Source organism: Trichosporon asahii (genome assembly GCF_000293215.1).
Source record: "Trichosporon asahii var. asahii CBS 2479 unplaced genomic scaffold scaffold00003, whole genome shotgun sequence".
Classification (NCBI taxonomy): Eukaryota; Fungi; Basidiomycota; class Tremellomycetes; order Trichosporonales; family Trichosporonaceae; genus Trichosporon; species Trichosporon asahii.
Window position 1 is genome coordinate 51790 of NW_014040921.1, and position 23193 is coordinate 74982.

At 59.8% G+C, this 23193-nt stretch overlaps 7 protein-coding genes across 7 annotated transcripts; 5 read left to right on the forward strand and 2 right to left on the reverse strand.

The window, feature by feature from the left end:
* Positions 1 to 1824: 1824 nt before the first annotated feature.
* On the forward strand, positions 1825 to 3528 carry A1Q1_00670 (uncharacterized protein; the record flags this gene model as incomplete). The annotated part of the gene is made up of 6 exons (XM_014328409.1): positions 1825 to 2086; positions 2170 to 2454; positions 2697 to 2784; positions 2853 to 3235; positions 3288 to 3446; positions 3497 to 3528. 6 exons carry the CDS (start codon positions 1825 to 1827, stop codon positions 3526 to 3528), a joined length of 1209 nt encoding a protein of 402 aa, XP_014183884.1.
* A 181-nt stretch (positions 3529 to 3709) lies between these two features.
* A1Q1_00671 (uncharacterized protein) lies at positions 3710 to 5443 on the forward strand (the record flags this gene model as incomplete). The annotated part of the gene is made up of 1 exon (XM_014328410.1): positions 3710 to 5443. The coding sequence occupies one exon, from the start codon at positions 3710 to 3712 to the stop codon at positions 5441 to 5443; it is 1734 nt and encodes a 577-aa protein (XP_014183885.1).
* Positions 5444 to 6078: 635 nt separating this feature from the next.
* Positions 6079 to 7572, forward strand: A1Q1_00672 (phosphoglycerate mutase family protein; the record flags this gene model as incomplete). Its single annotated transcript, XM_014328411.1, has 7 exons — positions 6079 to 6404; positions 6478 to 6568; positions 6619 to 6693; positions 6753 to 6941; positions 6979 to 7060; positions 7122 to 7357; positions 7408 to 7572. The coding sequence occupies 7 exons, from the start codon at positions 6079 to 6081 to the stop codon at positions 7570 to 7572; spliced, it is 1164 nt and encodes a 387-aa protein (XP_014183886.1).
* Positions 7573 to 7975: 403 nt separating this feature from the next.
* On the forward strand, positions 7976 to 8747 carry A1Q1_00673 (uncharacterized protein; the record flags this gene model as incomplete). Its single annotated transcript, XM_014328412.1, has 2 exons — positions 7976 to 8285; positions 8671 to 8747. 2 exons carry the CDS (start codon positions 7976 to 7978, stop codon positions 8745 to 8747), a joined length of 387 nt encoding a protein of 128 aa, XP_014183887.1.
* Positions 8748 to 8990: 243 nt separating this feature from the next.
* On the reverse strand, positions 8991 to 9650 carry A1Q1_00674 (uncharacterized protein; the record flags this gene model as incomplete). Its single annotated transcript, XM_014328413.1, has 2 exons — positions 8991 to 9353; positions 9429 to 9650. 2 exons carry the CDS (start codon positions 9648 to 9650, stop codon positions 8991 to 8993), a joined length of 585 nt encoding a protein of 194 aa, XP_014183888.1.
* Positions 9651 to 10211: 561 nt separating this feature from the next.
* On the forward strand, positions 10212 to 15169 carry A1Q1_00675 (DEAH RNA helicase; the record flags this gene model as incomplete). The annotated part of the gene is made up of 4 exons (XM_014328414.1): positions 10212 to 10557; positions 10640 to 11390; positions 11479 to 11548; positions 11618 to 15169. 4 exons carry the CDS (start codon positions 10212 to 10214, stop codon positions 15167 to 15169), a joined length of 4719 nt encoding a protein of 1572 aa, XP_014183889.1.
* Positions 15170 to 16035: 866 nt separating this feature from the next.
* On the reverse strand, positions 16036 to 21960 carry A1Q1_00676 (rho GTPase activator; the record flags this gene model as incomplete). The annotated part of the gene is made up of 7 exons (XM_014328415.1): positions 16036 to 18068; positions 18111 to 19025; positions 19075 to 19623; positions 19677 to 19923; positions 20010 to 20964; positions 21021 to 21234; positions 21705 to 21960. 7 exons carry the CDS (start codon positions 21958 to 21960, stop codon positions 16036 to 16038), a joined length of 5169 nt encoding a protein of 1722 aa, XP_014183890.1.
* Positions 21961 to 23193: the final 1233 nt, after the last annotated feature.

Sequence of the window (23193 nt, forward strand, 5' to 3'; positions counted from 1 at the left end):
CGATTTATCTTCGCCAAAGCATTTGGTGGAGTAGCTCGACCCTTGACGTAGACGAACCAGGCTGCTCGGCCTGCAGCGGCCTGCAGCGCCTACTTGCCACTTACGTGCGAGCAGAGCAGGGCGTGCTCAGGCTTCGAGCAGAGACTGCAGAGCACCGTTCTAGGTAAGGGCAACCCGAAGTCAAGGCTCTCAGTGATGCATCGTGCCTCGATCGGCCCCTTGTCCCTTTCGGTTCAGCCCAGTTCGTGTTCTTCCACATTCGGTAGGTGCAAGATAGCCAGTCCTGGGAATGCTATGTACGACATAGGTGGACGTGACGCAGTGACTGCCGCAGGTATCGTTGGTGACGAGAGCAGTGTCTGCGGAGCAGCGGAGCGGCATACGCCGAGCGGCGAGCAGACAGAGTTCAACAGCACTTAGGCTGCGATCACATCATGACTAATGGCAGTACGCTGCGCTAACGCTCGCAGTTTGGAGCAAGCGAGCTCGCTCCCGACAGCCCGAACTGCAACGGTTGGCTGATTGCTCCAATGGGGCCGATGCAGACGATAGTACGAATCCAAACTCTCTAGGCGTCCAGTCGCAATCGCAGGGAAGGCTTGCTTGTTCAGGTGGTGCGGGGATATCAGATTTCGGAGCAGAGGCAGAGATTCTGCCTATTTCAGACGATTGCTCCTGCAAGAGCGACGAAACTATCCCTTCCTCGGCATGTGGCAACGGGTGCAGATGCTTATGACCCTCTCCAAACTCTGTCTTGATCCTAAACAACTCAACCTCTCCATGCTACCCATCTCGTGCCAGCAGGCTGCTGAGGGGCTGTTGGATGCCAGCTGTCAGTCAGCTTCCCTTTGTCAGAAACTATACGCCCCACACTCTCTCCACTCTCTGATCAGAATCGGCTGCTACTCCGACCACGGGTGTTCGTGATCATTAGTCATACAGAATGAGCACCTGTTCCGCCGCGCGGTCATAGAACGATGGTAAATATGCTGCCCATCGAGAACATGTCCTGAACAGCTCCAACGAGCCGGCGGGCGTCGACCCGTTAGCAAACCTTACTTAGGCAAAATGCGGATGCCGCACGTCCGCTGACGGCATGACCTCGATCGCATGGGCAGCGCAGATCTGCAGTGGTTATCACGTATAGACCTCCGCGAGGCAGCTTACATACGGCCAGGCAGTCGATCGAAAACCGCACCCCGCACATAAGCAAACGGGCCAAGGATTTCTCTCTAGCCTACTCTCAATCTCGAAGGGGGAGTGCTTCACATTGAACGTGCTAGACGATTGGCTTGCCTGTTCTGAGTGCTTCGAAAGTTAACTTACTCAGCGAGCCCCCGAGACGCACGGGTTTTTGCTGCTGCTTCCGCAATCTGATTGTGAAATCCGTTCCAAATCGAATAGGACGTGTTTCAGAAGAGTGGACATAAGAGACAGAGCTTTCCGCGTGCCATCAGCTAAGCTTACCGATGAAGATGGGAGTTGGAGAGAAGAACGGCAGTTGACAACGAAACGACGATCGGCGGAACCGGGACCGGCTGATCTTAGACGCGTCATTGACATCACGTGCCGAGATCCGCACACTGTCGCGCGTTGCTGCGGACCTTGCCCTGTGTCCAGCAACATTCGCACCTCTGGTGCACAGCTATCAGCTTGAACTTGTCAACTCCGTCTCAACCTAACCGGGTACCAACGTAGTTGCAAGCGTCCAGGCTGTCGACTTGCCCCGGACTTCGAAATCGTTCCTCTCCTGAAGACGCCAAACCCGCACAGGGAACGAGCGACTACACCGGCTACCGACCACCTTAATCGAAGGTCGACAACATGCCGACTGAGCTCTTGAGCTTCCCTCCGGCGTACTCTGTGGTCGGACTGTACCGTCTGCTGACGGATCCGTCCATTCGCGAGCCCGTCTATGCCAAGGTCAAACATGCGTCTGTTCGCGGTGCGATCGTGAGCGGCGCTTATGCGATCCTAGGATGGGGTATCATGGACTGGGTCGTCAAGAAGTTCGTCTTGAGAGGGAAGACGGGCACCGTAACACTCGGCCATGGCTCTCTTTCGATCAACATCGATCTCTTATTCTGTGAGTTGAAGTACTGGCTTTAGGCAACACCACTCAGTGCATGATCCAAGTGCTTTCCTTTCAATGCGTTAACCACTTCACAGACACGCACCTCCTCATCTTGCTTCCGCAGCTTGGATCGATCATGCGCTTCTTCATTATCAAGAATCTCCGCATCGCCCGGTCGCGTGCGTTCAACCTGACTGTCCAGAGCAGGGGCAAGCCTGCCGAGTTCTGGAACCAGGGCTACGTCGAAGAGTGGCAGGATCCTCCCAAGCCCACGACCTCGGAGAGAAAGCTCTTTGGCCGGCTGCGCGGCCCAACACACCACCAGGAGAAGTGGGTCAAGTGGCTTTTGTGGTGGCCAAGCAAGATCGTCATCAAGAACTGTGAGTCTACACAGGGTATCTGAGGCTGACATACAGTCATTCTACTTCCTCTGTCGCCAACGCTGCCCCTCATTGCCCCGATCTTCTTCTCCACCCTGCGTGCTCTCCAGGCCGCCGAGGTCCTGCATCAACCGTACTTCCGGATGAAGAAGATGGACAACCAGGAGACATGGACTTGGATCGAGGAGCGCAAGTGGGGATACCGAGGTGAGCTTCAGCGCACCCCTCTAGGCTGACCTCAGCGTTCGGTTTCGTCGCCTCTTGGCTCGAGGGCCTGCCTATCATCGGTTTGCTGTTCTCGGTATCGAACCGTATCGGTGCTGCTATGTGGTAAGTAGAGGCGCAAGGTGACCGGGTCGCCTCGTTCTTGCCAGGTCGGCGGCATGGCTGACATCCAGGGCACACGACCTCGAGAAGCGCCAACACCTCTTCGGTCACCACGTTCTTAAGCCTCTCCCGCCCAACCGCACGGGAATGTTCGGATCCGGCACAGCTCTGGATATCACCCTGGAGGTGGTTCGTCAGGAGAAGGAGATCCATGCGAAATGGAGCCACCGGCCAGCCTATGCTCCGGTGACCGTGGACTCCGAGGAAATCGACGACCAACCGCCCTCGTACGAGATGAGCGAGGGTGACAACCTTCGCAGGTCCGCGGGTGCACCTGCCAGCAGCGATGTTCGCGGTGTCTCTGGGTCAGTCGATGTTGGCTTGACTCAGGCTGCCCAGAGGATGCCACCTCCGCTTCCTCCGAGGAAGGGCAATGTGGAGCCACACATGCCCGGTGGGCTCTGAATGATTGTGTAAATCAACATGCCATATTGATCGCAGCATAGATAAGATCCCAAGACCTGGTCGACCTGGAGCCCAACAAGCGACGGCGCCGATCCCTGACGTCAGCGACCGGGAGGTCAATGCCATTGGGCTGCGAGGTTCGATTTTGCATGACGAAGTTTTGGAGCCCTGTGCCGAAGCTGCAGAGCTGGCAAATTCCAGTAAGCATAGTCAGCCAGCTCCACCAACTGTGAATGACTGTGAATGCTAGTGACATGCATCGACTCCGACGGTCAAACTTGAAAAGGTATTGACGGCGGGGAGGTACGGGCGCGGGGGCGCGGGTGGATGCATGGTGCCCGGCACACGACCGCGAGAAGGCATAGCAGGTTTTTGCGTTATCCGGCCCGCCCAGATAAGCGAGATGTCCAGTCCACTTTACTCGGCCAGATCAGCGTGCTGGCCACCACCCATCCCACGCCGCATGGCCGTCTCATACACCAAGCCTGGCGGTCGACGACGCGTTGCGAAGCAGCCCTCCGTCGGTCTCGACCACTCGATACCCTCTACAGACACCACACTGTCCCCCGAACATAACGCCCTCACGACTCGCACCGGTGTGCACGCGACCCCGCCACGACGACACACCAGACAATCTGTCAGGATCTCCATTGTGCCCCCGACCCCGACGCCTGATGTGCCAACGCGGGAATGCAGTCCCTCGACCTCACCCGACACGTCCCCTCTTTTCCACACTACACACAGCGCACAGTCGTTCATGCCCCGCCTCCCTCTCGGCTATGACCCGGACCCCGCTTTGCATGGCGAGGGCAGCAGCCGGACACCAGCCTCAACCAGCCTCCGGCCACCAAAGAGGGCACGCTTAATGAACCCTGTCCTGCCCACGCCATCGCTCCTGATTGGTGGAGGTAAGCCTCGCCGCCAGCGACGAACCGGCGGCGCCGAACCGCGGCCTCGTGCGACACGGTCGCGGCGCGGCTCAGCTACGCCCGTGTCGCTCGAGAGCATTGCCGCCGAGTCCGACGCCGTCAGGGCCGAGGTCGTTCGCTTAGGACTTTCAATCCGCAAGGTTGCTCCGGACGGTAATTGCTTGTTCCGCGCGCTGTCTGACCAGCTCTGGGGCGACCAGAGTCGCCACGTCGAGGTCCGCAAGCGTATCTGCGACCACCTTGAGCAGCACCCCGAAGACGTCGGCGACTTCGTGGCCGGCTTCCTCGACCCGCGGGGCAACGAGACGTACGAGGAGAGCTACGCGCGGTACGTGGACAACATGCGTCAGCAGGGCACGTATGGCAGCCATGTCGAGCTTCTTGCCGCGTGCAAGGTCTTCCGGCGTAGCATTCGCCTCGTGCTCTCGCAGACGAGCCACACTGTCGAGTTCGAGTCTACGTCTCCTGCACCGAAGAGCAAGCCCAAGGGCGACGATGCTGACAGCGAGGCGAAGGAAGGCTCTGGAACGGCAATTTCAGGTCGCCGGCGCAGGGCGAAGGGCGCAGACAGTGCGCCCGTCTCAGTTCCCGACGCGAAGGAAGGCCACAGCATGTTATGGCTTGCCTTCTTCGCCGAGGCCGAGCACTACGACAGCATCCGCAAGGGCTCCGGCTCTGGGCCCGCCGAGGTCCCAGACAGCCTCGCAGTCCCGCACTCGCGTGACGTCTCTGAACTCGCGCGCCGAGAACGTGGTGACTTGCCGCCGGAAGAGCCGTCGCGCCGATCGGGTGGGAAGAACGACAAGCTCGCACAAGTGTACGCCTCGCTGCCGCCGAACCACGGGCTCAGCGACGAGCATGTCGCCGGCGTTCTGGCGCGCGTGAAGGGCGATATCGGTGAGGCCGTCGAGATACTCCTGGAGGACATCGACCTCGAGGCTGAGGCCGGTTCGCAGAGCAGCAACTCGAGCGCCCACGTCGAGGCAATGCTCAGCGACAAGGACGCTTATCGAGAGCGCCTCAACACGCCGTCCAGCGAAGAGTATGCCGCCAGCCCGTCCGACTCGGCAAGCACCGCACCCACCTCCCCGCTCGGCAGTCAGAGTGAGCGCGAGGACCCCGAGCCTGCTACCGAAGACGACAAGGGTGGTCACCTCCTGCGCTCCGGCCGCAGGACCGCCACACCAGCGCCGCCGTCCGCCCCGTCGTCGAGCGGACCTTCGAGCGGACCTACGACTAGGAGCCGCAGGCGCCGTGCGAAGATGTAGATCGGGCTTTCCCACGCCGATCTCTCGACACTTTCCCCGCTCTTCCACTGAGCAACAAGCATCTCTCACTGTGCATACATCCAACGCAACTTCATCTGTTCATTTTGTACACATTTTAGCCACTACACATTTACACATCCTTCTGTTCATGATCACCATGTCCTGCAATCAAGACCCACACCGCCCCGGACACGTAGATATGTAGCCGCTGTGCGTGCTGTAAGCATGTATCATTGTTGTTTTGGATAACTGTCTGATCTTGCAAAGGTAGTGCACTCTCTCGATCTGGCCAACGTGTCAAAGTTCTGCAGTGCATAGCTGAAAGAACATAAAGGAAGGAGGGAGCGCGATCGGGCATGCTCTGAGCGATACTCGGACATGAGCGCGTTACGTCATCTGATCAACTTGGACGCGCACGTTCCTCCACCTTAGCAAGTCACAACTCTGGGGTGGCGATTCCTCTAGCTTTCATTTCAATCGACGACCCGGCCGGCAAGATGGACGAGGATGAGGTGAAGGAGGCCCTCCTGGCCCCATCAGAACACTCCGACTGCTCAACACACTCCCTACACCAGGAGCGCCCCTGCCGCCCTCCTCGATACCGACACACGCTCCTTCCTCTCGCACTCAAAGCGATGTACGTCCTCGCATTCCTTTCAGCCTTGCCATTGTTGGCGCGCGGGCTGTCCTCGTTCAATGAGAGGAACAACTCCGTTTCTCACGGCATCGACAACGACAGTCAGGTTGAGCATGGGCATCACGGTAGTCACGGTGGGCACCATGGAAAGAAGGGGAAGAAGGACAAGTACGGGGGCAAGACCCTCGCGCCGTCCAATGTGACCGTTATCACTGGCCTGTTCAGGCAGGATGACCCGGATCTCGACCCCGAGGGTTACGACATGCTCAAGGACAGCTTTGGGCTGCTCGACAAGTCTCCTGACCGCTGGAAGAAGTTCACGAGGTGAGTCCACCCTCCATCTTCAGGCGGGCAGGCACTCCCTGCTGGGTCTCGTGTGATCTTGAGCTGACGGCAGACACATCAAGAAGCTGAACGAGGAGGCCGACGACCAGACGACGTATAAGGTTGTCTTCATCGCGCGACATGGCGAGGGGTACCACAACGTCGTGGGTAGACCCTATCAAAGGGGATGGTCGTCGGTTATCGCTAACCCCAGGCCGAGAGCGTGTACGGCACGCCCGCGTGGAACTGCTACTGGAGCTTGCAGTACACTGATGGCAACATGACCTGGGTATGTCTACTCTGGCTCATCATCCCAACTACATATGCCAGACTGATGCTAATACGCAGGGACCGGATCCGCTCCTTACCCCGTTGGGCGAGTCACAGGCCAAGTCCGCTAACCAAGGCTGGAAGGAGCAGGTCAAAGATGGCGTGCCCCTCCCGCAGACGTTCTACTCCTCTCCCATGCGCCGGAGCGCCAGTACGCTGGAGATAACCTGGCGCGACATCGCCCTCGACAAGGGTGTGCGCCCCGTCGTGAGTTTCGAGAATAACGTGGCGAACTGACCAGTAGATAAAAGAGATGTGGCGTGAGACGATCGGCTTGCATACCTGCGACGAGCGGAGTAACAAGAGCCTGATCGCGAAGACATATCGTGAGTGTGCCTCGCTCGAGACCGGCAGTTGGAGGGCAGCTTCATGAAACTGACACCACAGCCGGATTCGACTTCGAGCCCTCGTTCACGGAGCACGACCCGCTCTGGGACCCAGAGTTTGAGGAGACGCAAACCCAGCTTGCTGTGCGTGCGCGCCTGGCGTTGAACGAAATCTTCGCGACCGACCCCTCCACCTTCGTGTCCATAACGGCGCACTCGGGCGTCATCAACGCCTTCTTCCTCGCGATCGGACACAGGAAGTTCCAGGTACAGACGGGTGGCTTTGTCCCCGTTGTCGTGAGTTTCAGCTACATGTGTGTCGCGGTCAGCTGACAGTTCAGATCAAGGCCGTGTCCCACCCCACAGCAACGTTCTCATCCATTACCCGCGGCCAGTCTGCGACAGCGCCTGCGTGCACGGAAGACCCTACTGCGAAGGTTATGGCGCCCGCCAGTGTGACGGTGCCGCCGACATGGAACGCGCAGGCCACGCCAACGTCGACGAGCCATTAGAAGGAGAAGGTTATTACTTAGGTTGTTATTGTAGATCTCAGACAGTTTGAATGGCCCAGTGTCCTCAGTTTCGTCCTCTTTCGGCCGTCCGAGCAGCTTTCGCGATGCAGTCTTCCCTGGCACTTTCATGACAAACAGCCCAACCTCTTCCAGACGTATATGCATGCATAAGGCGATCTGTGGTCAGCATGCATGCGAGAGTGGGTGAAATGACTTTTTGCACGACTCCGGTTGGCTGAGAGCGGCTCGACGTGCCACGCCCTGAAGTTCCGAATTCTCCGTCTCCTTGCTCACCGTAGCCAGTGTACCCACCGTGTGCTCGGCGCTGGGCCGGCTCGACGCTGCTGAGGCTACCCAACTCGCCTACCAGCAGCTCAATAACACGACACCCACTCTAGACAAAATGCTCCGCGCCGTGGTCCGACCCGCCTCCCTCGTCCCCCGCGCTGCCCTCACGCGCGCCGCCTCGTCCTCGGTCCCGAAGGTCCAGTTCGACCCCTCCGACAAGGCGCCGAAGGAGGCCGCGCCCGGCCAGTCGCCCAACGTCCCCTCGACCTGGTCGCAGAACCAGCAGCCCAAGGACGCCGCCTTCAACAACCCCCGCTTCGAGCAGGTTTACGTTCCCACTCAGCCCGACTCGCTCTCCGCCATGGGCCTCGTTAACGAGCAGCCTATCGTTAAGGTTCAGGGACGACGGGCGGTCTGCAACGGCGGTAAGTCGACATTGAAGGAAGACAGAAACAGATCTCGGGCTCGGCACGAACGCGACGATGGAGACGCAAGGAGAGGACTAAAACGAGAAGGAGGCTCGGCTGGGAGGAGAGCGCGAGTGCGCTCGTTTCCAGGCATGTCCGGAGGATGGGGGAGACGGCGATCGCATCCACCTTCAGTCCTCCGGAGTTGATCTCTCAGAGGTCTAACCGCCTGTCCCTCGGCCTCTCGGGGATGTGGAATCATCAGTAGGCCGGGGGCCGTAGAGGCTCCTTCCTCTGAAGGTGCTAGGCAATGCGTCAGCCAGGTTCCTCCTCGTTCAGCCGTCCCATTCAATCTGTCTTCCTGGCAGCTGATTCTTGAGAGTGCTTCTAAGCTAACTTGCAGGCGGCGGTCCCCTCGGCCACCCCAAGATCTACATCAACCTCGACAAGCCCGGAGCCCGGGTGTGCGGATACTGGTGAGCTATTGAGCGTTGTCCGAGCTAACATGCAGCGGTGCCCGGTACGAGCAGGAGCACGCCCACCACTAAATATATATGCATTCATGGACCGATAGCAACAAGTCGCGACGATCCCTCGGACTCAACATACTTCTGACACAAGTTCTGACTGCGCAGCGGATCGGTCAAGTCGTTCCATCGCGATCCATCGCATGCTTCCTTACAATTACAGCTCGGCTTCTCCACTACAACTGGCGGACGCAATTTAGAAGACCACAGCCTCGGAGACATAGGTCGAGCGGCCGTCCTTGAGCAGCGCGCACGTCGCCAGGATTGCGGCGCCAGCGTACATCGCAAAGCGGCAGGCGTGGAGCGTCTCCCAGCGTCCGATGAGCGTGTCTGCTTTCTTCTCAAGCTCGGGGGTGACCTCGCCCTCGAGGCGCTTCTCGTCGTCGAGCGCGAACAGCTCCTTGTTCGTGGGCATGATGAAGCCGAAAGTGAAGGGGACGATCAGAGCGCCGACAATGCCAGAGGCGAGGGAGAGCTTGCGCACGCACTTGTTCGGGTGCGTCGCCACCACGACTGCATCACAGAGGACAGCCGCTGCTGTGCCGCCGAGTGCCATTTTCTGAGTGTCAGCTACAGCTTCGTCAACTCAGCTTGCTATTGCTACAGTGTGTGCAGTCAGTCCAACCAGACATACCTTGGCAGCATTGTAGAAGCCGCGCCAGATCTTGACCTTATCCGCAGACGAGATGCGGACGCTGGGCGCGAGCGTGCCGCGCAGTAGCGGGATGACGCCGCCCTGACTCAGGCCGACTTGGGTGTAGAGCACATACGAGGTCGCGCTGGCTGCACCGACGAGCGCATATGTTGCGGTGCTGAGAGAGCGGTACTCCTCCGATGAGAAGCCAACGGCGGACATGGTGTTACAGGCGTTCGGATGTGCTGATGGATTTCAGAAGGTGATGGTGTGACGATCAGATGAAGCGGTGGCGTTGAAGAGCCTCCAAGGGGATGACCTGCTGTGTAGTGGTAAGGTGCGCAGGTGTGTTATCAGTGGTGGGCTCCGTCCCGCCATCGAGGCAAGCTTTATATGGGCGTGCCGGAGACCTTGTGAATGCCCGGATTCAGATGAGAGCGGCAAGGCGCAGAGGCGTGAGGTTGATGCCGATGGCATGACGAAGCGGACGTCAGAAGACCCGAGGAGTCCGAGAGTCGCCGATTGAGTTGTGTGTGCCGGACGGAGTACGTCTCCAGGCACTGTTCCGTGTCTGGCTCACCCGCCGAGAGGTATGCAGCAGGCAGATCGCTCTCAGATCTCACCACTGATACGAGCAAGTGGATAACGCCCATCACAACAGGCAGTCGGCAGCCAGCCCAGACCTTTGTAGATTGCGTCATACAGTGAGCGACATGTTGGTGGGGGTCACGTGTGCGACTGTATCAACCGCGTGGCTTGGCTCATGCCAGGAAAGTGCAAGGCATGCAGGGAAGGCGGGGTCACTGGAGCGCAAGGAACAAGCAGGCTCGGTCTCAAAAAGTTCCAGTCCATCCAGCTTGCGGATCGCGGCACCAGTCACCAACGAGCAGTCCCATCGAGGCCATCGATGCGACTACCGCGTCATACCTATACCTCCTCGCACACTCTACACCACACCTCGTCTTCCTTCCCTCCTCCTTCTCACATTACCACCACCACCTCACCCACGAGGACGTGGTGCACCAACTCGACCCCTCTGACGATACCGCCCCGGCTACCCCTGTCGGGTCTGCCCCTGCGTGCAACATCCGTCGGCGCGCGGACCGTGTCCACGCTACCAAAGTCGAGCGTATCTAGCAGCCGCCAAATCACAAGTCCGCACCGGCTCCCTGCCCTGCCCTCTTCTGGCAGCTTGAACCGTTTGTTGACAGGCCGCCCAGGCCCTAGCTACAGCAAGATCAGCTGCACCGCGCTCACCACCGGCTTCAGTTTGCTTGGCCTTGCTCGCCTGACTCTTGCCCCTCGCGCCCGAGCGCCGCTCGGTTACGGACACATCACCAGATTCATGCCCAGCAGCAACGCGACTGCAAACTATCATTCCCAGTCCCAGTCCCAGTCCCAGTCCCGCCCCCGCTCCCCTCCCCCTCCTCCGTCCTCGCGCTCGCTCGCCAGCCGCCTCGACCCCGCACCTACGGCGTCGGGTCACTTCGCTTCATCCTCGCGCGCATTTAGATCAGCGGCCTCGGCGATTCGCCCTTCCAGCTCCTCTGGTCCCTCTGGAAGCTACCGTTCCCATTACGACGATCGCTCCGTGTCTTCCTCGGCGGCTCAGTCCCAACCCCGCAAGCGAACCCACGCCGAGCCCGCATCTCACGGCAGTGACGCTCACGAACACCAGCACAAGAAGATGAGGCGCCATCCCAGAAGACCCGCTAAGAACGGGCGTGGCGGAGGAGGGAAACCGCCCCCTCCGCCCTTACAACAACTCGAGCCGCCCCTGTTGAACCGCGAGGAGATCTTGCGCCGGTTCCCCGTCACACTGAAACAGCAGTGGGAGGAGAACCCCAAGGCGCCCCTCGCAAACTACCTCGGTGGAGGCAGCGGCGGAGCCCAGAACCTCGGAGAAGGCGGCAAGGGCTTTGTCGTGACCGAAGGTTCTGTTAACGGTCAGAAAGTGTTCCGGTGAGCTGCGAAGCAGCTATGCCAAAGCTAACGACAGATGCTCCGTGGCTGCGAACGAAGAATATGGCATCGTCGGTGTCGGAGACAGCCCCAATAAGAAGGAGGCGGAGAAGCTCGCGGCTCTCAGTGCCGTGCTGCAGCTGCAGGCCAATGGACTAGTGAGGTTGCGGATGGATTGTTTTGGCTGACCTCAGCTCGACCGGAAAGGCGGCGCGGCAAAGGCACAGGCTGGCGGCAGTGGAGCGTCAGCTGCCGTCGCGAATGCCCCTGGCGGTGGAGAGACGGCCACTTTATCCGACGGCTCAGAGCTCACGTACGACCGCGCACGCAACTTCATGGAGTGGTACTGCAACAAGTTCAAGTTTGGCAAGCCCGACGTCGAGTACATGAGCGCCGTGCAGCGCATTCCGGGACGGAAGAAGGGCGGCCCCACGACGTGGGAGGCCGTCATGAGCGTTTCTGGCCGGCACATTGGCCAGGGTAGTGGACAGAACAAGAAGGGAGCTCTCATCCGCTGCTATCTCGACGTCACGAAGTACCTCGAGAGCTGCGACCCAGGGCTCTGGGCCGAGTTCGTCGAGTACGCCAAGCGGGATCCGTTGAACCTCGGAATGGCCCCGCACCTCGTGTTCAGCATGAGCGATGCTCTCTGTGACGAGGTCCAGGGCTTGTGCGGCGACATCCGGCACTCATTACTCTACTACAACGCTCCGCCGCCTGACGCTGCTGCGCACGTTCAGCAGACCATGCCAGCGTGGAGCGCTGGACGGCGGTTCCACGCCTCGGCGTCCGAGCTGCAGGCCAAGAGCATGGCGCTCCAGGACCGCCTGGCCGACTACGAGACGGACCCGAAGCTCGAGAAGATGCGCGACACGCGTGCCGCGCTCCCCGTCCACACCAAGGCGACCGATATTTTGGCCCGCATCGAAGTTAACGACGTAACGATCGTGATGGCCGCTACTGGATCGGGTAAGACGACACAGGTGCCCCAGCTCATTCTCGATGACTGGATCAACCGCGGCGACGGTGCCAAGTGCAACATTGTGTGCACGCAGCCGCGTCGTCTCGCTGCCATGTCCGTCGCTGAGCGTGTCGCCGACGAGCGTGGACAGCCCCTCGGACGTGAGGTCGGTTACCAGGTCCGTTTCGACGTCAAGGTGCCCCAACCAAATGGAAGTATCACGTTCTGCACGACGGGTATCTTCCTGAAGCGCATGCAGAGCGCACTCGGGTCTAACGCGAACCCGGAGAGCGTCGCTGCGATGGACCAGGTCACGCACGTCGTCGTCGACGAGGTGCACGAGCGTGACGTCGACACGGATTTGCTGCTTGTCGTGCTGAAGCGTCTCCTTGCGGACCGCAAGGCGCGCCGCAAGCCGATCAAGATTGTGCTCATGTCCGCCACCATCGACCCGACGCTGTTCCAGCGCTACTTTGCCGACGAGCGCGGCCTCGCCCCCGTCGCCGAGGTGCCCGGACGTACCTTCCCTGTCGAGCGCCACTATCTCGACGAGTTCCTAGGCCAGCTCCAGAACATTCCCCGCAACCAGGGCGGATGGGTGTTTGACGACAAGAAAACGATCGAGTACCTCGACAAGGAGCTGTCGCGTGACCCGGCCAACTTTGTCAAGACGTCGGGTATCACGAGCAACGAGCTCGAGATCCCGTACCCGCTCATGGCGCTTACGATTGCGCACGTCCTGCGCCAGTCCGACGACGGCCACGTCCTCGTCTTCCTTCCCGGATGGGACGAGATCAAGAAGGTCGCCGATATTCTGCTCGACAACTCGGGCAAGTACCCTCTACTCGGGCTCAACTTCAACGATGCGTCCCAGTTCTCCGTGCACTACTTGCACTCCACGATCCCGGCCGCCGAGCAGCGCGAGGTGTTCAAGCCGCCACCGCCCGGCGTCCGCCGTATCATTCTCGCAACCAACATTGCCGAGACCAGTGTCACGATTCCCGATGTCGTGTACGTTGTTGACTCGGCGCGCGTCAAGGAGAAGCGGTATGACCCGGACCGCCACATGAGCTCGCTCGTGTCCGCTTGGGTCGGCAGCAGTAACCTTGGCCAGCGTGCGGGTCGTGCCGGTCGTCACCGTGAAGGAGAGTACTTTGGTCTGCTCTCGCGCCGACGTCTCGAGTCACTTGACCCGCACCAGCTCGTTGAGATGAAGCGCTCCGACCTGTCCAACGTTGTCATGCACGTCAAGGCGCTCAACCTCGGCGAGGTCGAGGACGTGCTTGCGCAGACGATCGAGCCGCCCGAGCCGCCGCGTGTCATGGCCGCTATGGACACGCTGCGCATGCTCGGCGCCCTCGACGGAGACCAGAACCTGACGTCGCTCGGTCGTGTGCTGCTGCAGCTCCCCGTCGATGCTGCGATCGGCAAGTTGTGTCTGTTTGGTTCCTTCTTCCGCTGTCTCGACAGCGCCCTGACCCTCGCGGCGGTTCTGACGAACCGCGACCCATTCATCGCCCCGTTGCTCGTCAAGCAGGAAGCGGACGCCGTCAAGGACAGCTGGAGCCCAGTTGCTTTCCGTTCCGACCCCTTCGCCGTCGTGGCCGCCTTCAACCAGTGGTCACTCATGGACGACCGGGGCGAGTACGGTGCAGCCAACCGATTCGCGAGCGACAACTTCCTCTCGAAGCCAACGCTGCTGCAGATCAAGCAGGTCAAGGGGTCGCTGTTGCAGAGCCTGGAGCAGGCTGGTATCATCAGCGTCAGCGCAGGCGGGCACGTCCCACGTATCGGACGACGGACGGAAGTTCCCCCCCAGCTCAGGCAGCACGACCACTCGCTTCCGCTGCTGGCTGCGCTTATTGCGATGGCGTCCGCGCCCAACTTTGCGATCCGAACAAGCGAGAAGGCATGCCGCACGTCGCAGGACAAGATGGTGTGGATCCACTCCAGCAGTGTCAACTCGCGCCGGCGCGAAGTCGGCGGACCCGAGGAGCCGAGTGCGTCGTTCAACCCCGCCGAGAAGCGGCTGTACGCCTTTGGCGAGAAGACGCGCAACGTTCCGCCAGGCGGCAACCCGAACAATGCGCTCACGCAGATCCGCAGCGTGACCCGCCTCGATCCGCTGACGTATATGCTCTTTGGCGCCTACGAGCTCCAAGTCGCCTCGCGCGGTCTCGAGGCCGACGGCTGGCTGCCTATCACGGGCAACCTGCACGCGCTCGACGACCTGCAGCGCCTCAAGACGCTCTTCGACACGTGCATGCTGCGCGTCTTCGAGGGTGTCGGCAAGGCGCTGACCAAAGGAAGGGACGAGCGTTTCAACGCGCGCAACGCGGTTGACGTGCGCAACGGTTCGTCTCGCATTCGGGACCGGGAAGATCTCGACGAGGAGAACGAGAACGAGTCCGACGACGAGGATTCAGACATTGACGGACCGAACCGCAACGCCTCGTCGCAGATCAAGTTCCAGGCCGAGCTCGCGCGCAGGAATGCGCGCAAGGTCGAGCCGCTGAGTCAGGACGAGATCCGCGAACTCGGCATGCTCACGACCGACATTGTGCGTATCCTTGACGCGTACGCCGCCGAGCGCGAGGGCGGAAGTACGTACAACTCGAGGCCCAATTCGCGCCCCGTCACCCCAGGCATGGGGCGGGGTGGCCCTATGGGCGGACACATGGGTGGGGCCATGGGATCTCATGCGTCCATGGGTGGGATGTCTGGACCCGGATCGGGCGCCATGACGCCCAGCGGACTCAGGCCCACGACACCGAGCAATCCGAACGTGTACAGGCCGCCGCAGGCTAGGCGGTGGTAGGCCTACTGCCCCGAGGCGTTTGAGCCGTAGGCTCAGACGCCGAGCGAGGACGGCGGAGATTGCGAGAGGAGAAACGACCGGAGGGGCCACGACGGCAGGGAAAGTGTCACGAGGTCAGGAGATAGGAGTAACAGGCGAAGAGAGAGCAGGAAAGTAGGAGCGTAGGAGTTTAAAAGCGCGAAGGCGAAGAAACCATCGCCTCTCGTCGGACGCACGCAGCAATTAGAACTAGACCCACACCCATAAACTGTGTATGCATCTGACACTTGTGTATTACACTGTTGTATCCTCTGGCAGAGCTCATACTTCGTTACCAAGTAGGAATCGCTCGATGGAGACGAGTGGCGGTAGATCCAGCCTTACCAAGACTCACTCACTCCACTCGGTATTAACAACCCTGTACGCAGCGCTCACTCGCTCCGCTCGCTCGCTGAAGCTTGACCGAATTGTATAATGCATACTCGCCGGAATACGAATACAGAGAAAAAGAAGGTAAAGAAGGGGAGAGGAAAGGGGGGGAAATGGAAAGAGGAAAGAGGAAAGGGGGGGTATCGCGTATAACTTTACTAGCTTAGCCTATTTCGCCAATGTGGTACTATGGTTGCTCGGGTGGTGGGGGGTGGGTGGTGATAAGGGATGTCGAGGTGGGTGAAGGGGTAAGAGGAGGGGAGGGAGTCCTTCTCATTTTCGTTTGCTTCAGAGCAAGACGCTAGTCGTTCAAGATCCAAAGATCCAATGGGGCCCAAGGTGAGGACAAGAGAAGAATAGGAAAGAGAGAAGGAAGGCGTCGCCTGATTGATGATAGGAAGAAAAAATAAGAGAGAGAAATGACAAAGAAGGAAGATATGTAGAGTCAATGCCGACTCTTACCGGCCGTGCGCCTGCGACATCTGCGACATCTGGTGCGACTGCTGGCTCATCCCGTGGCCCTGCTGGGACATCTGGTGCGACTGCTGCGACATTTGCGGATGTCCCTGGGCGTGTCCCTGCGAGTGCTGCTCGCTCGGCGTCCAGGCGCGCTCGCGCGAGCGGTCGCGCTCCATCTGGAACGACCGCCGGTCCGCCTCGGGCAGGCCGGGGGAGCTCGGCGCGCTGCCCCGCGAGCTCTGGCGGGAGCCGTTGCGCTCTGCGCCCTGGAAGGGGCCGCCGCGGAACTGCGGCGCCGGCATCGGCATCGACATGGCCGGCTGCTGCTGCTGGCCCCCTGGTGGGCCGAAGGGCTGCCCCTGCGCCGCGTTCCCGTTAAGAACGGGCGGCAGACCAGAGCTGCCCGGCGTTCCTGGGCCGGGCGGGGGAGCGACAGCGCCCCAGCTTGTCGGGCGCGAGTTGTTGTTGCTCTGCGGAGCGCGGAGGCTGCCCGACGCACTGCCTTCAGTTGGGTGCGGCGGGGGCAGCGACGACAGGCGCAGGTCGGCGGGACGGTTCGGCTGGTTCTGGTTCGAATCGGCACGGGCCATGTGCGGGCCACCGCCGGGCGGAGGCGGCTGGCGCTGGTGCTGGCCGGACTGGTTGCCCTGCGGGTAGCGGCGCTGCAGGTAGTTCTGCAGATGCTTGTGCATTTCCTTCGGCGGTAGGTAGTCGCTGTAGTTGGCAAAGATCTGCGCGACCTTGTCGTGTCGGACGAACATGAGCTCGAGAGGGACGTGGTAAATGTCGTCCTGGTTCTCCAGCAGCTGCTGCACCGCGTTGATGGCGACCATGCTGTCTTCACGGGCAGGGTTGCCGCTCTTAGCGTACAAGATGCTTGGTGTGATGACGGTGGCGAGATTGGCAATGTCCATGCGCGATCCAGTCTCCTCGTCGCGGTACGAGAACGAGGCAACCCAGCGGAGGAAGACGAAAAGAACCTCAAGGGTGTCACGGTTAGCTCGAGGAAGCAGAAGCACGAGCAGGTGCAGGCATCGCTTTCGGTCCTCCGGATTCGGCAGAGTGGCGGCCGCACAGAACAGCTTGTGCAGCCTGAACGTCAGGAGCGGTTCCGGCATCTCTCGGAGGAAGCGCTTCAGCAGCGCAGCAAGCTGGACGGGGTTCTCCTCGGACAACGTAACAATGGACGAGTCTTTGTCGAGCTGGTCGGAAATATCCTGCAGGCGACGAATGTTGCCGTTCTTTCGGAAGATTCCCTCGACCGCCATGTCCTGCTGACGCATCGTCGACACAATGTCCTCGATGAATTCTGGCACACGAAGCGTCGTCGTCGGGTTGGAACCCTGCTGCGAGTCGGATCCGGTACGGTGGACAAGCACTTCAATCGGAACTCCGAAAATTCCCTTCTTCTTTTGATCCTTCTTGCCATTGTTCTTGAAAATCTTGTTCCACCACTGATTCTTACGCGTGTCCAGCAGCTCAAGAATGTCATCGACGTCGATTAAGTGTCCGAGACCAGTCTTGGTCAGATTGATGAGCGCAAAGTGTCGGACAATGCTGGCGTCGAGCGGCGTCAACTGAGAAAACAGAGGAACACTGTTCAAAGCCGATCGAGGCTGGTTCTGCTGGTTCGCGAGCAGCGTCGGAATATCGCTGAGAGTAATTGCGTCGTCTTCCTTGCCATGGGCCTGAGGCACAGCCAGCATCATGTTGCTGAGCTCAGTGTTCTGAGACTCTTGCGTGGGTGGCTCGTCCTTGACAATCCTAATCTGAGTGTTGTTGCGTGCAAACGCAGGCCGGAGGACATCAACGCCACTCTCAGTACTGCCGCCCTCCTCAATCGTTGGGGGTGGCACTGATCCAGACGGTGACCGCGCAGGCACAACTTGGCCGTTCTCGTCCGCCATTTTGCCTGCTGGGCTTTCCACCACAGTTGAGCGCTGCGGCAGTCGGGCAGTGGAGGACAACTTGCGATCCAGCGTCACCGACTTGACACGCTTGACATCGGTGCTCGCATCGCTGCGCGTCAAAGCTGAGAATCCGTCAGCGTGGGGTCCTGAAGTGGGTGACTTACCGCTGGGAATCTTGTGGTGCTCGCGGAAATGGAGGTACAGACGGCGCAGGGCAACGTGGAGGAGGAATGCGAATTGCTCCAGACGAGACACAGACTGGAAGCCAGTCTCGGCGGTGGCGGTGCGATGAGTCACACACCAAATGATGTCGGTGGGTCCGTACTGAGTCTTGGGGGGCTCGAAGCAGAAGTCGTCGACTCTGGGTGGCAACCTTCGGGCAGGAGCCTTCACCATGTAGTCGTGCGTACCTTCGGATCCAAGTTCAGCCGTTCGGTCCGAAGCACTCTCCTGGTCGTGGTGGATGCCCGCCTTGTCGTGACACTTTCCACACTCGACACACATCGAGTGCCAGCGATTGAACATGCCGAGACGCACACAATCGTCCTCGATGGCGCCGTTACAAGTGATGCAGCCATCGTTCGGCACAAAGGTATCGTTTTGCGGTCCCCGGATGGTTGTCTCACCGGTGACCTCCGACGCCAGACTTCGGTAACCGTACGCAATCTCCTTCGTGCTGGGGATGAAGCCTTCAGGGTGTCTGCTCAGCAGGTCATAGCTGCGCTTCGCCATCTCCTCCGCCGTTTCGTTCCCATTCCATTCATCGCTTGGCGGCGTGGGGTTGGGGTGATCACCACGCTTTCGGAGCGACGGCTCGGCATTGTCAAGCGACAACAGGTGTAGACGAGCCAGAGCGTTGGTCATGGCCTTGGGATTGTTCTGTTCTCTATCGAGCTTGATGGCACCGGTCAAAGCAATGCGGATGAGGATCTTGAGGTAGTGAGCGAGTTGCGTCACCTGCGTCAACAACTCCTGCATGTTGGGGATCGTGTTGGCGTGCGGGGAGATCTGAGACAGCATCGAGAAGAAGTTGACGAGCTTGCGGCAAAGCTGCTTCGCCTCCCTCGCATGAGACATTCCTGCGCATGTCAGTATTGCAACACCGGCCATGTGTAATAGGAAACTTACCTTTGACGCCAGCAAGCGCGAACTGGGCCTCCAGGTCGTCGATAACCGCAAACAGCGTCTCAACGTGCAAGATGAACTTCTCCGCCAGTAGGATCACGTCGAGGAGTTTACGTTCGTTGACAACTCGGAGCATGTCACCGATGCAGGCTGCTGAGCTCTCCTCAAAGCCGGAGAGCACGAGCCAGATTTGGGACACCTTGAGCTCCATCGCAATCTGGCGCTCCTTGAGGTCTTTCGCGGACATCTCAGCATCCCAACCTGGACTGGCGTTCGCAGACAACGAGGATTGAGGAGACATGCCGGGCATTGCCCCAGGCATGGAGCTCATCTCTAGCAGTGACAGGCTCGACGACGCGGGAGTTGCGGAAGCGGGTGTCGTGAAGTTGCGCGAGGCGAGACGGACGTTCCAGAACTTGTGGATCATGTAGCACTCGGGGTGCCAGCACTCGTCTCGGCCATTGCGGTTGATCTCCACGAACTGCTTTAAGATAGCAGTCTCACATCCGACGCACTTATTGGCGAAGCTGATTGAGTAGTGATAATGACAGTCTGCACACGTTAGCTCTGTCCTGCCCATCACAAGGCTCGTGAACTGTACTCACAAACTTTACCGTCATGCTCATAATAAGAATCGCTGGCGCCAAAGACCGTGTCACACACTGAGCAAGTAAAGTGCTCGACGTGGAACTTCTCACCGCAGGCGGTAATATACGACGACCTCAGCGCTTGGTCACACTTCGCACAGATCAGATCGAGACGAGCAAAGTAGTCTCTCTCGCACAACGGATATTGTCTGCCCTCGTTGTCCTCGACAGGGAAGAACTTCTGGGCAACAACCTTGTCGCAGTCCTGATGGCGTCAGTAAACCTACAACGCGGAAAACTCACTCGGCAGCGGAAGCAGTCCAGGTGGTAGACTTGCTGTAAAGCACGCACGAACTGTCCTCGAACGGCAAGGCCGCACTTGGCACAGTACGTGACGGATCCAGATCGGCGGGCAGTTGGTTGCTGCGTGGGCTGGTAGTTCTGTACAGCCCCCTGCCCAGCAGATCCGGGCGGTGCATGCGATGAAGTTGTCGACGTGGGAGTCTCGCTCCTGCGTGGAGTGATGCCACCATCACTGCCTCCGCTACCAGTAGTAAGGGCAGCGGCGTTGGTGAACGATGACACTCTTGGCGGAGGGACCGCGAAGTTGGTCTGTGCTCCGGCTCCTGCTCCAGTCGCAGGCATGTGCGCATATGGCGGAATCGATGCGGCTGGCCGGGGCGATGTGACCGGCGAGCTCCTCGATGAGCCTGGTCCGTCAGGGCCTAACCGCGGGTCTGGCGAAGAAGTCGAGCGAGGTGGTGGTTGCATGAACGGGGGTCCGTGTTGGGCGTTCTGCGATAAGGGGCTGGCACTGGAAGGCGCACTTCGTGGGCTGGACATGTCATTGACCCCGTCTATTGACGGCGGTCGTGCGATGCGAGGAAGTTGAGTGTGAGATGATGGCCGCGCCATGCCCCCCGGAGGACCCGGTTGAGTCGGATGAGCCTGGACTGATCCGGGGACGGTTGGAAGGGCTGGTAGAGACGATGTTGCAAACTGTGGACTTTGATTGAAGGCTTCTCGTGGGGTCATCCACGGGAGGGTGCCGGATGAGGACACCGACGCTGGCGACTGGGCGAGCTCTCTGTCACGCAGCTGCTGGGTGGAAGACGAGTGGTTGGTGCCCGTGGAGTGCATGGAATGAACAGAGGTGTTGGATGGCCGTCGCTCAAACACCTGGTGTGTACCAGCCTCGAGCGATGAGCGAGTCCCTGCGGGCCCGAGATCCAGCGCTCCTGTTTGTTTAGCGATGCCCGCGACGCCTGATCCAGTCCCCCTCGCCGTCGCGTCACGGGTGTTGAACCTGGACGTTGTCATACGTCAAGGCGGCGGGGGAGGGTGAAGGTTGAAGGGAGTGACTCGCTGGCAGCAGGTTGCAAAGCTGGAGCCAGGCGAGGCGGAGGTGCCTTCGAGTGAAGACGAGAGAGGGCAATGCCGGATGAGAGCGATGTGGGCAGGGTCGAACCGATATCAGAGCGGATCTGGGAGGGGGCAGTGCGATCTGGTAGTCGAGGAAGTTGCGTGGAGACTCGTAAACGTTGCGTTGTGTTGACGAGCAAGCTGACTGCTGCTTCTGGGCGTACGAAACGTTAGGACAGGGGGAAGAGGGGGATGGGCGAATGGTGGAGTCTCAAGCTGGGGAGCGACCGTGTGCTGGGCAACTGATGCACGGATCTCTTTTGAGGATAGCGCTTGGTGGAGAGAGGGCGCGACGGTCGGGCGCTATGGTGGGAGTGAGAGGAGAGGAATGGACACAATGGGGGTATGCTGAGTGCGAGTGAATGGAGGGGTTGCGGCGTGTGTCGATGCAGTGGTGTGTCAGGCGAGAGTGTTGTTTGGGGGATGAAGTATGCAAGAGGATGGGATGGATGGTTTATGGGTAAATGGATGTGGTCGAGTGAGTGAGTGAGTGAGGGAGGGAGTGAGTGTGTGTGTGTGCGTGCGGTGCGGGCTGGAGGTGTCGGAGGAAGCTAGTTCGGTGTGTGGTACAGGGGGTGGGTACGTGTGGTGGTTGCCTGGTTGTCTGCGGTGGTACAGGCGTACGGGCTGGCAGAGTGAGGGTGAGCGAGGGTACGAGGGTCGGGGTGAGGGTGAGGGTGTCAAGAGTGCGCGGGTGGTCAGGTGTCAGGTGAGAGCATGGGAGAGGGGCTGCACGTCGAGCGAGGGACTCAGGACAGACACAGGAGACGGAGCCGGCCCGACCAGCCAGCCAGCCAGTGTAACGGGCTTGTTGGGCTCGCAGACTCGCTCGGTTGGCCGCCAGCACTTCCACATCGCAATCTTCCTTGCTGTCATGCATGCATGTTTACCTTTTCTCACCCACAATGCACTAAATCCCTATACCTGTTACACTCATCACAGCGTTTATCAGCCGAGGGCCGCTCCTTGCATGCAACAAGCTGCGCCTGGGCTGTGGAAGGGAATGAGAGGGACGAGGACCCAGGGAACGCAGCGAGGAAAACCCGACGGCTGAGGCAGGACCTTACAGGACAGAGCACGGAGGTTTGAAAAGACCAGCGACAACGATAGGGAGATCGGGGAAGCAGCTTGTCCATGGTCACAGCCCGCAGATCCAGTCAGCCGAGCGCAGCGCATGCGCCGAGGTTGAGTAATGCATGTGAAGAACTAGCGACAACGGCGACCACGGCATGGCTCGCATGGCTCGTATGGACTCCGCTCGGCACGGCAGCACAACCCATCGCACCACTGCTCTCCGTCCCTTGCACCCTTTCCGCTGCCCGCTGGCCGTGTGCCGTGCGGCCGTTTGACCGTCTGACTGTCTGGCCGGGAGCTTGTTCGTCGTGCGCTGTGCACTCGTTCACTCTCTCACTACTCAGGCAGGGCTGTCCAGGGTCCGGCTTCGAGGCAGTCAGGTCCAGGTCCTCCAGGGATGCTGAACTGCCGTTTAGCACAAAGGCTATCCCATCCGGTACGCCGTAATAAGGCCAGGCCTAATCAACGTGATTTGGCAGTGGATTACTGCTACTGGCAAAAAGCATGTCCCAGGTGTCCGACACCCGGAACCATGGCGCGTACTCGACAGGCTCTGTCCATTTGATGTCTGACCCCCCCTCGCCCTGGACACTCCCTGTCCGGCTGCCCTGTAGCCCTGTTGTTGTTCTCAGCTCTCAACCCCCGTCCACCCTGGTCCATGCTTCCTGGGTCCTTAGCTCATGCTCAAAACACTTGCCCCATTCTCATGTATCGTTTGGCATCCAGCCTTGTCCAGCCTGGTTTGGACTGCGGCCATCGCCTTCAACCTGCCTCACATTGAAAACACTGTGCATCTTCTCACACTTTTAGACTGGCACTGCATGAAAAGTTTCTCCCACCGATAAAGCAGGCATCTAGCTTCATGACATATAATACTTATCTGCGCTCCACACTACTGCATCAATGTTAGACTATTGTTCGCTGCACGCCGCTGGGACTCGAAGGATCCTGGACGTCTGGACCTCTGCGTGGCTGACCTCGACTTCTCTTCCTTTGTTCAGAACGAGATCTTGCCAGCTGCCAGACTCAGACTGAGGAC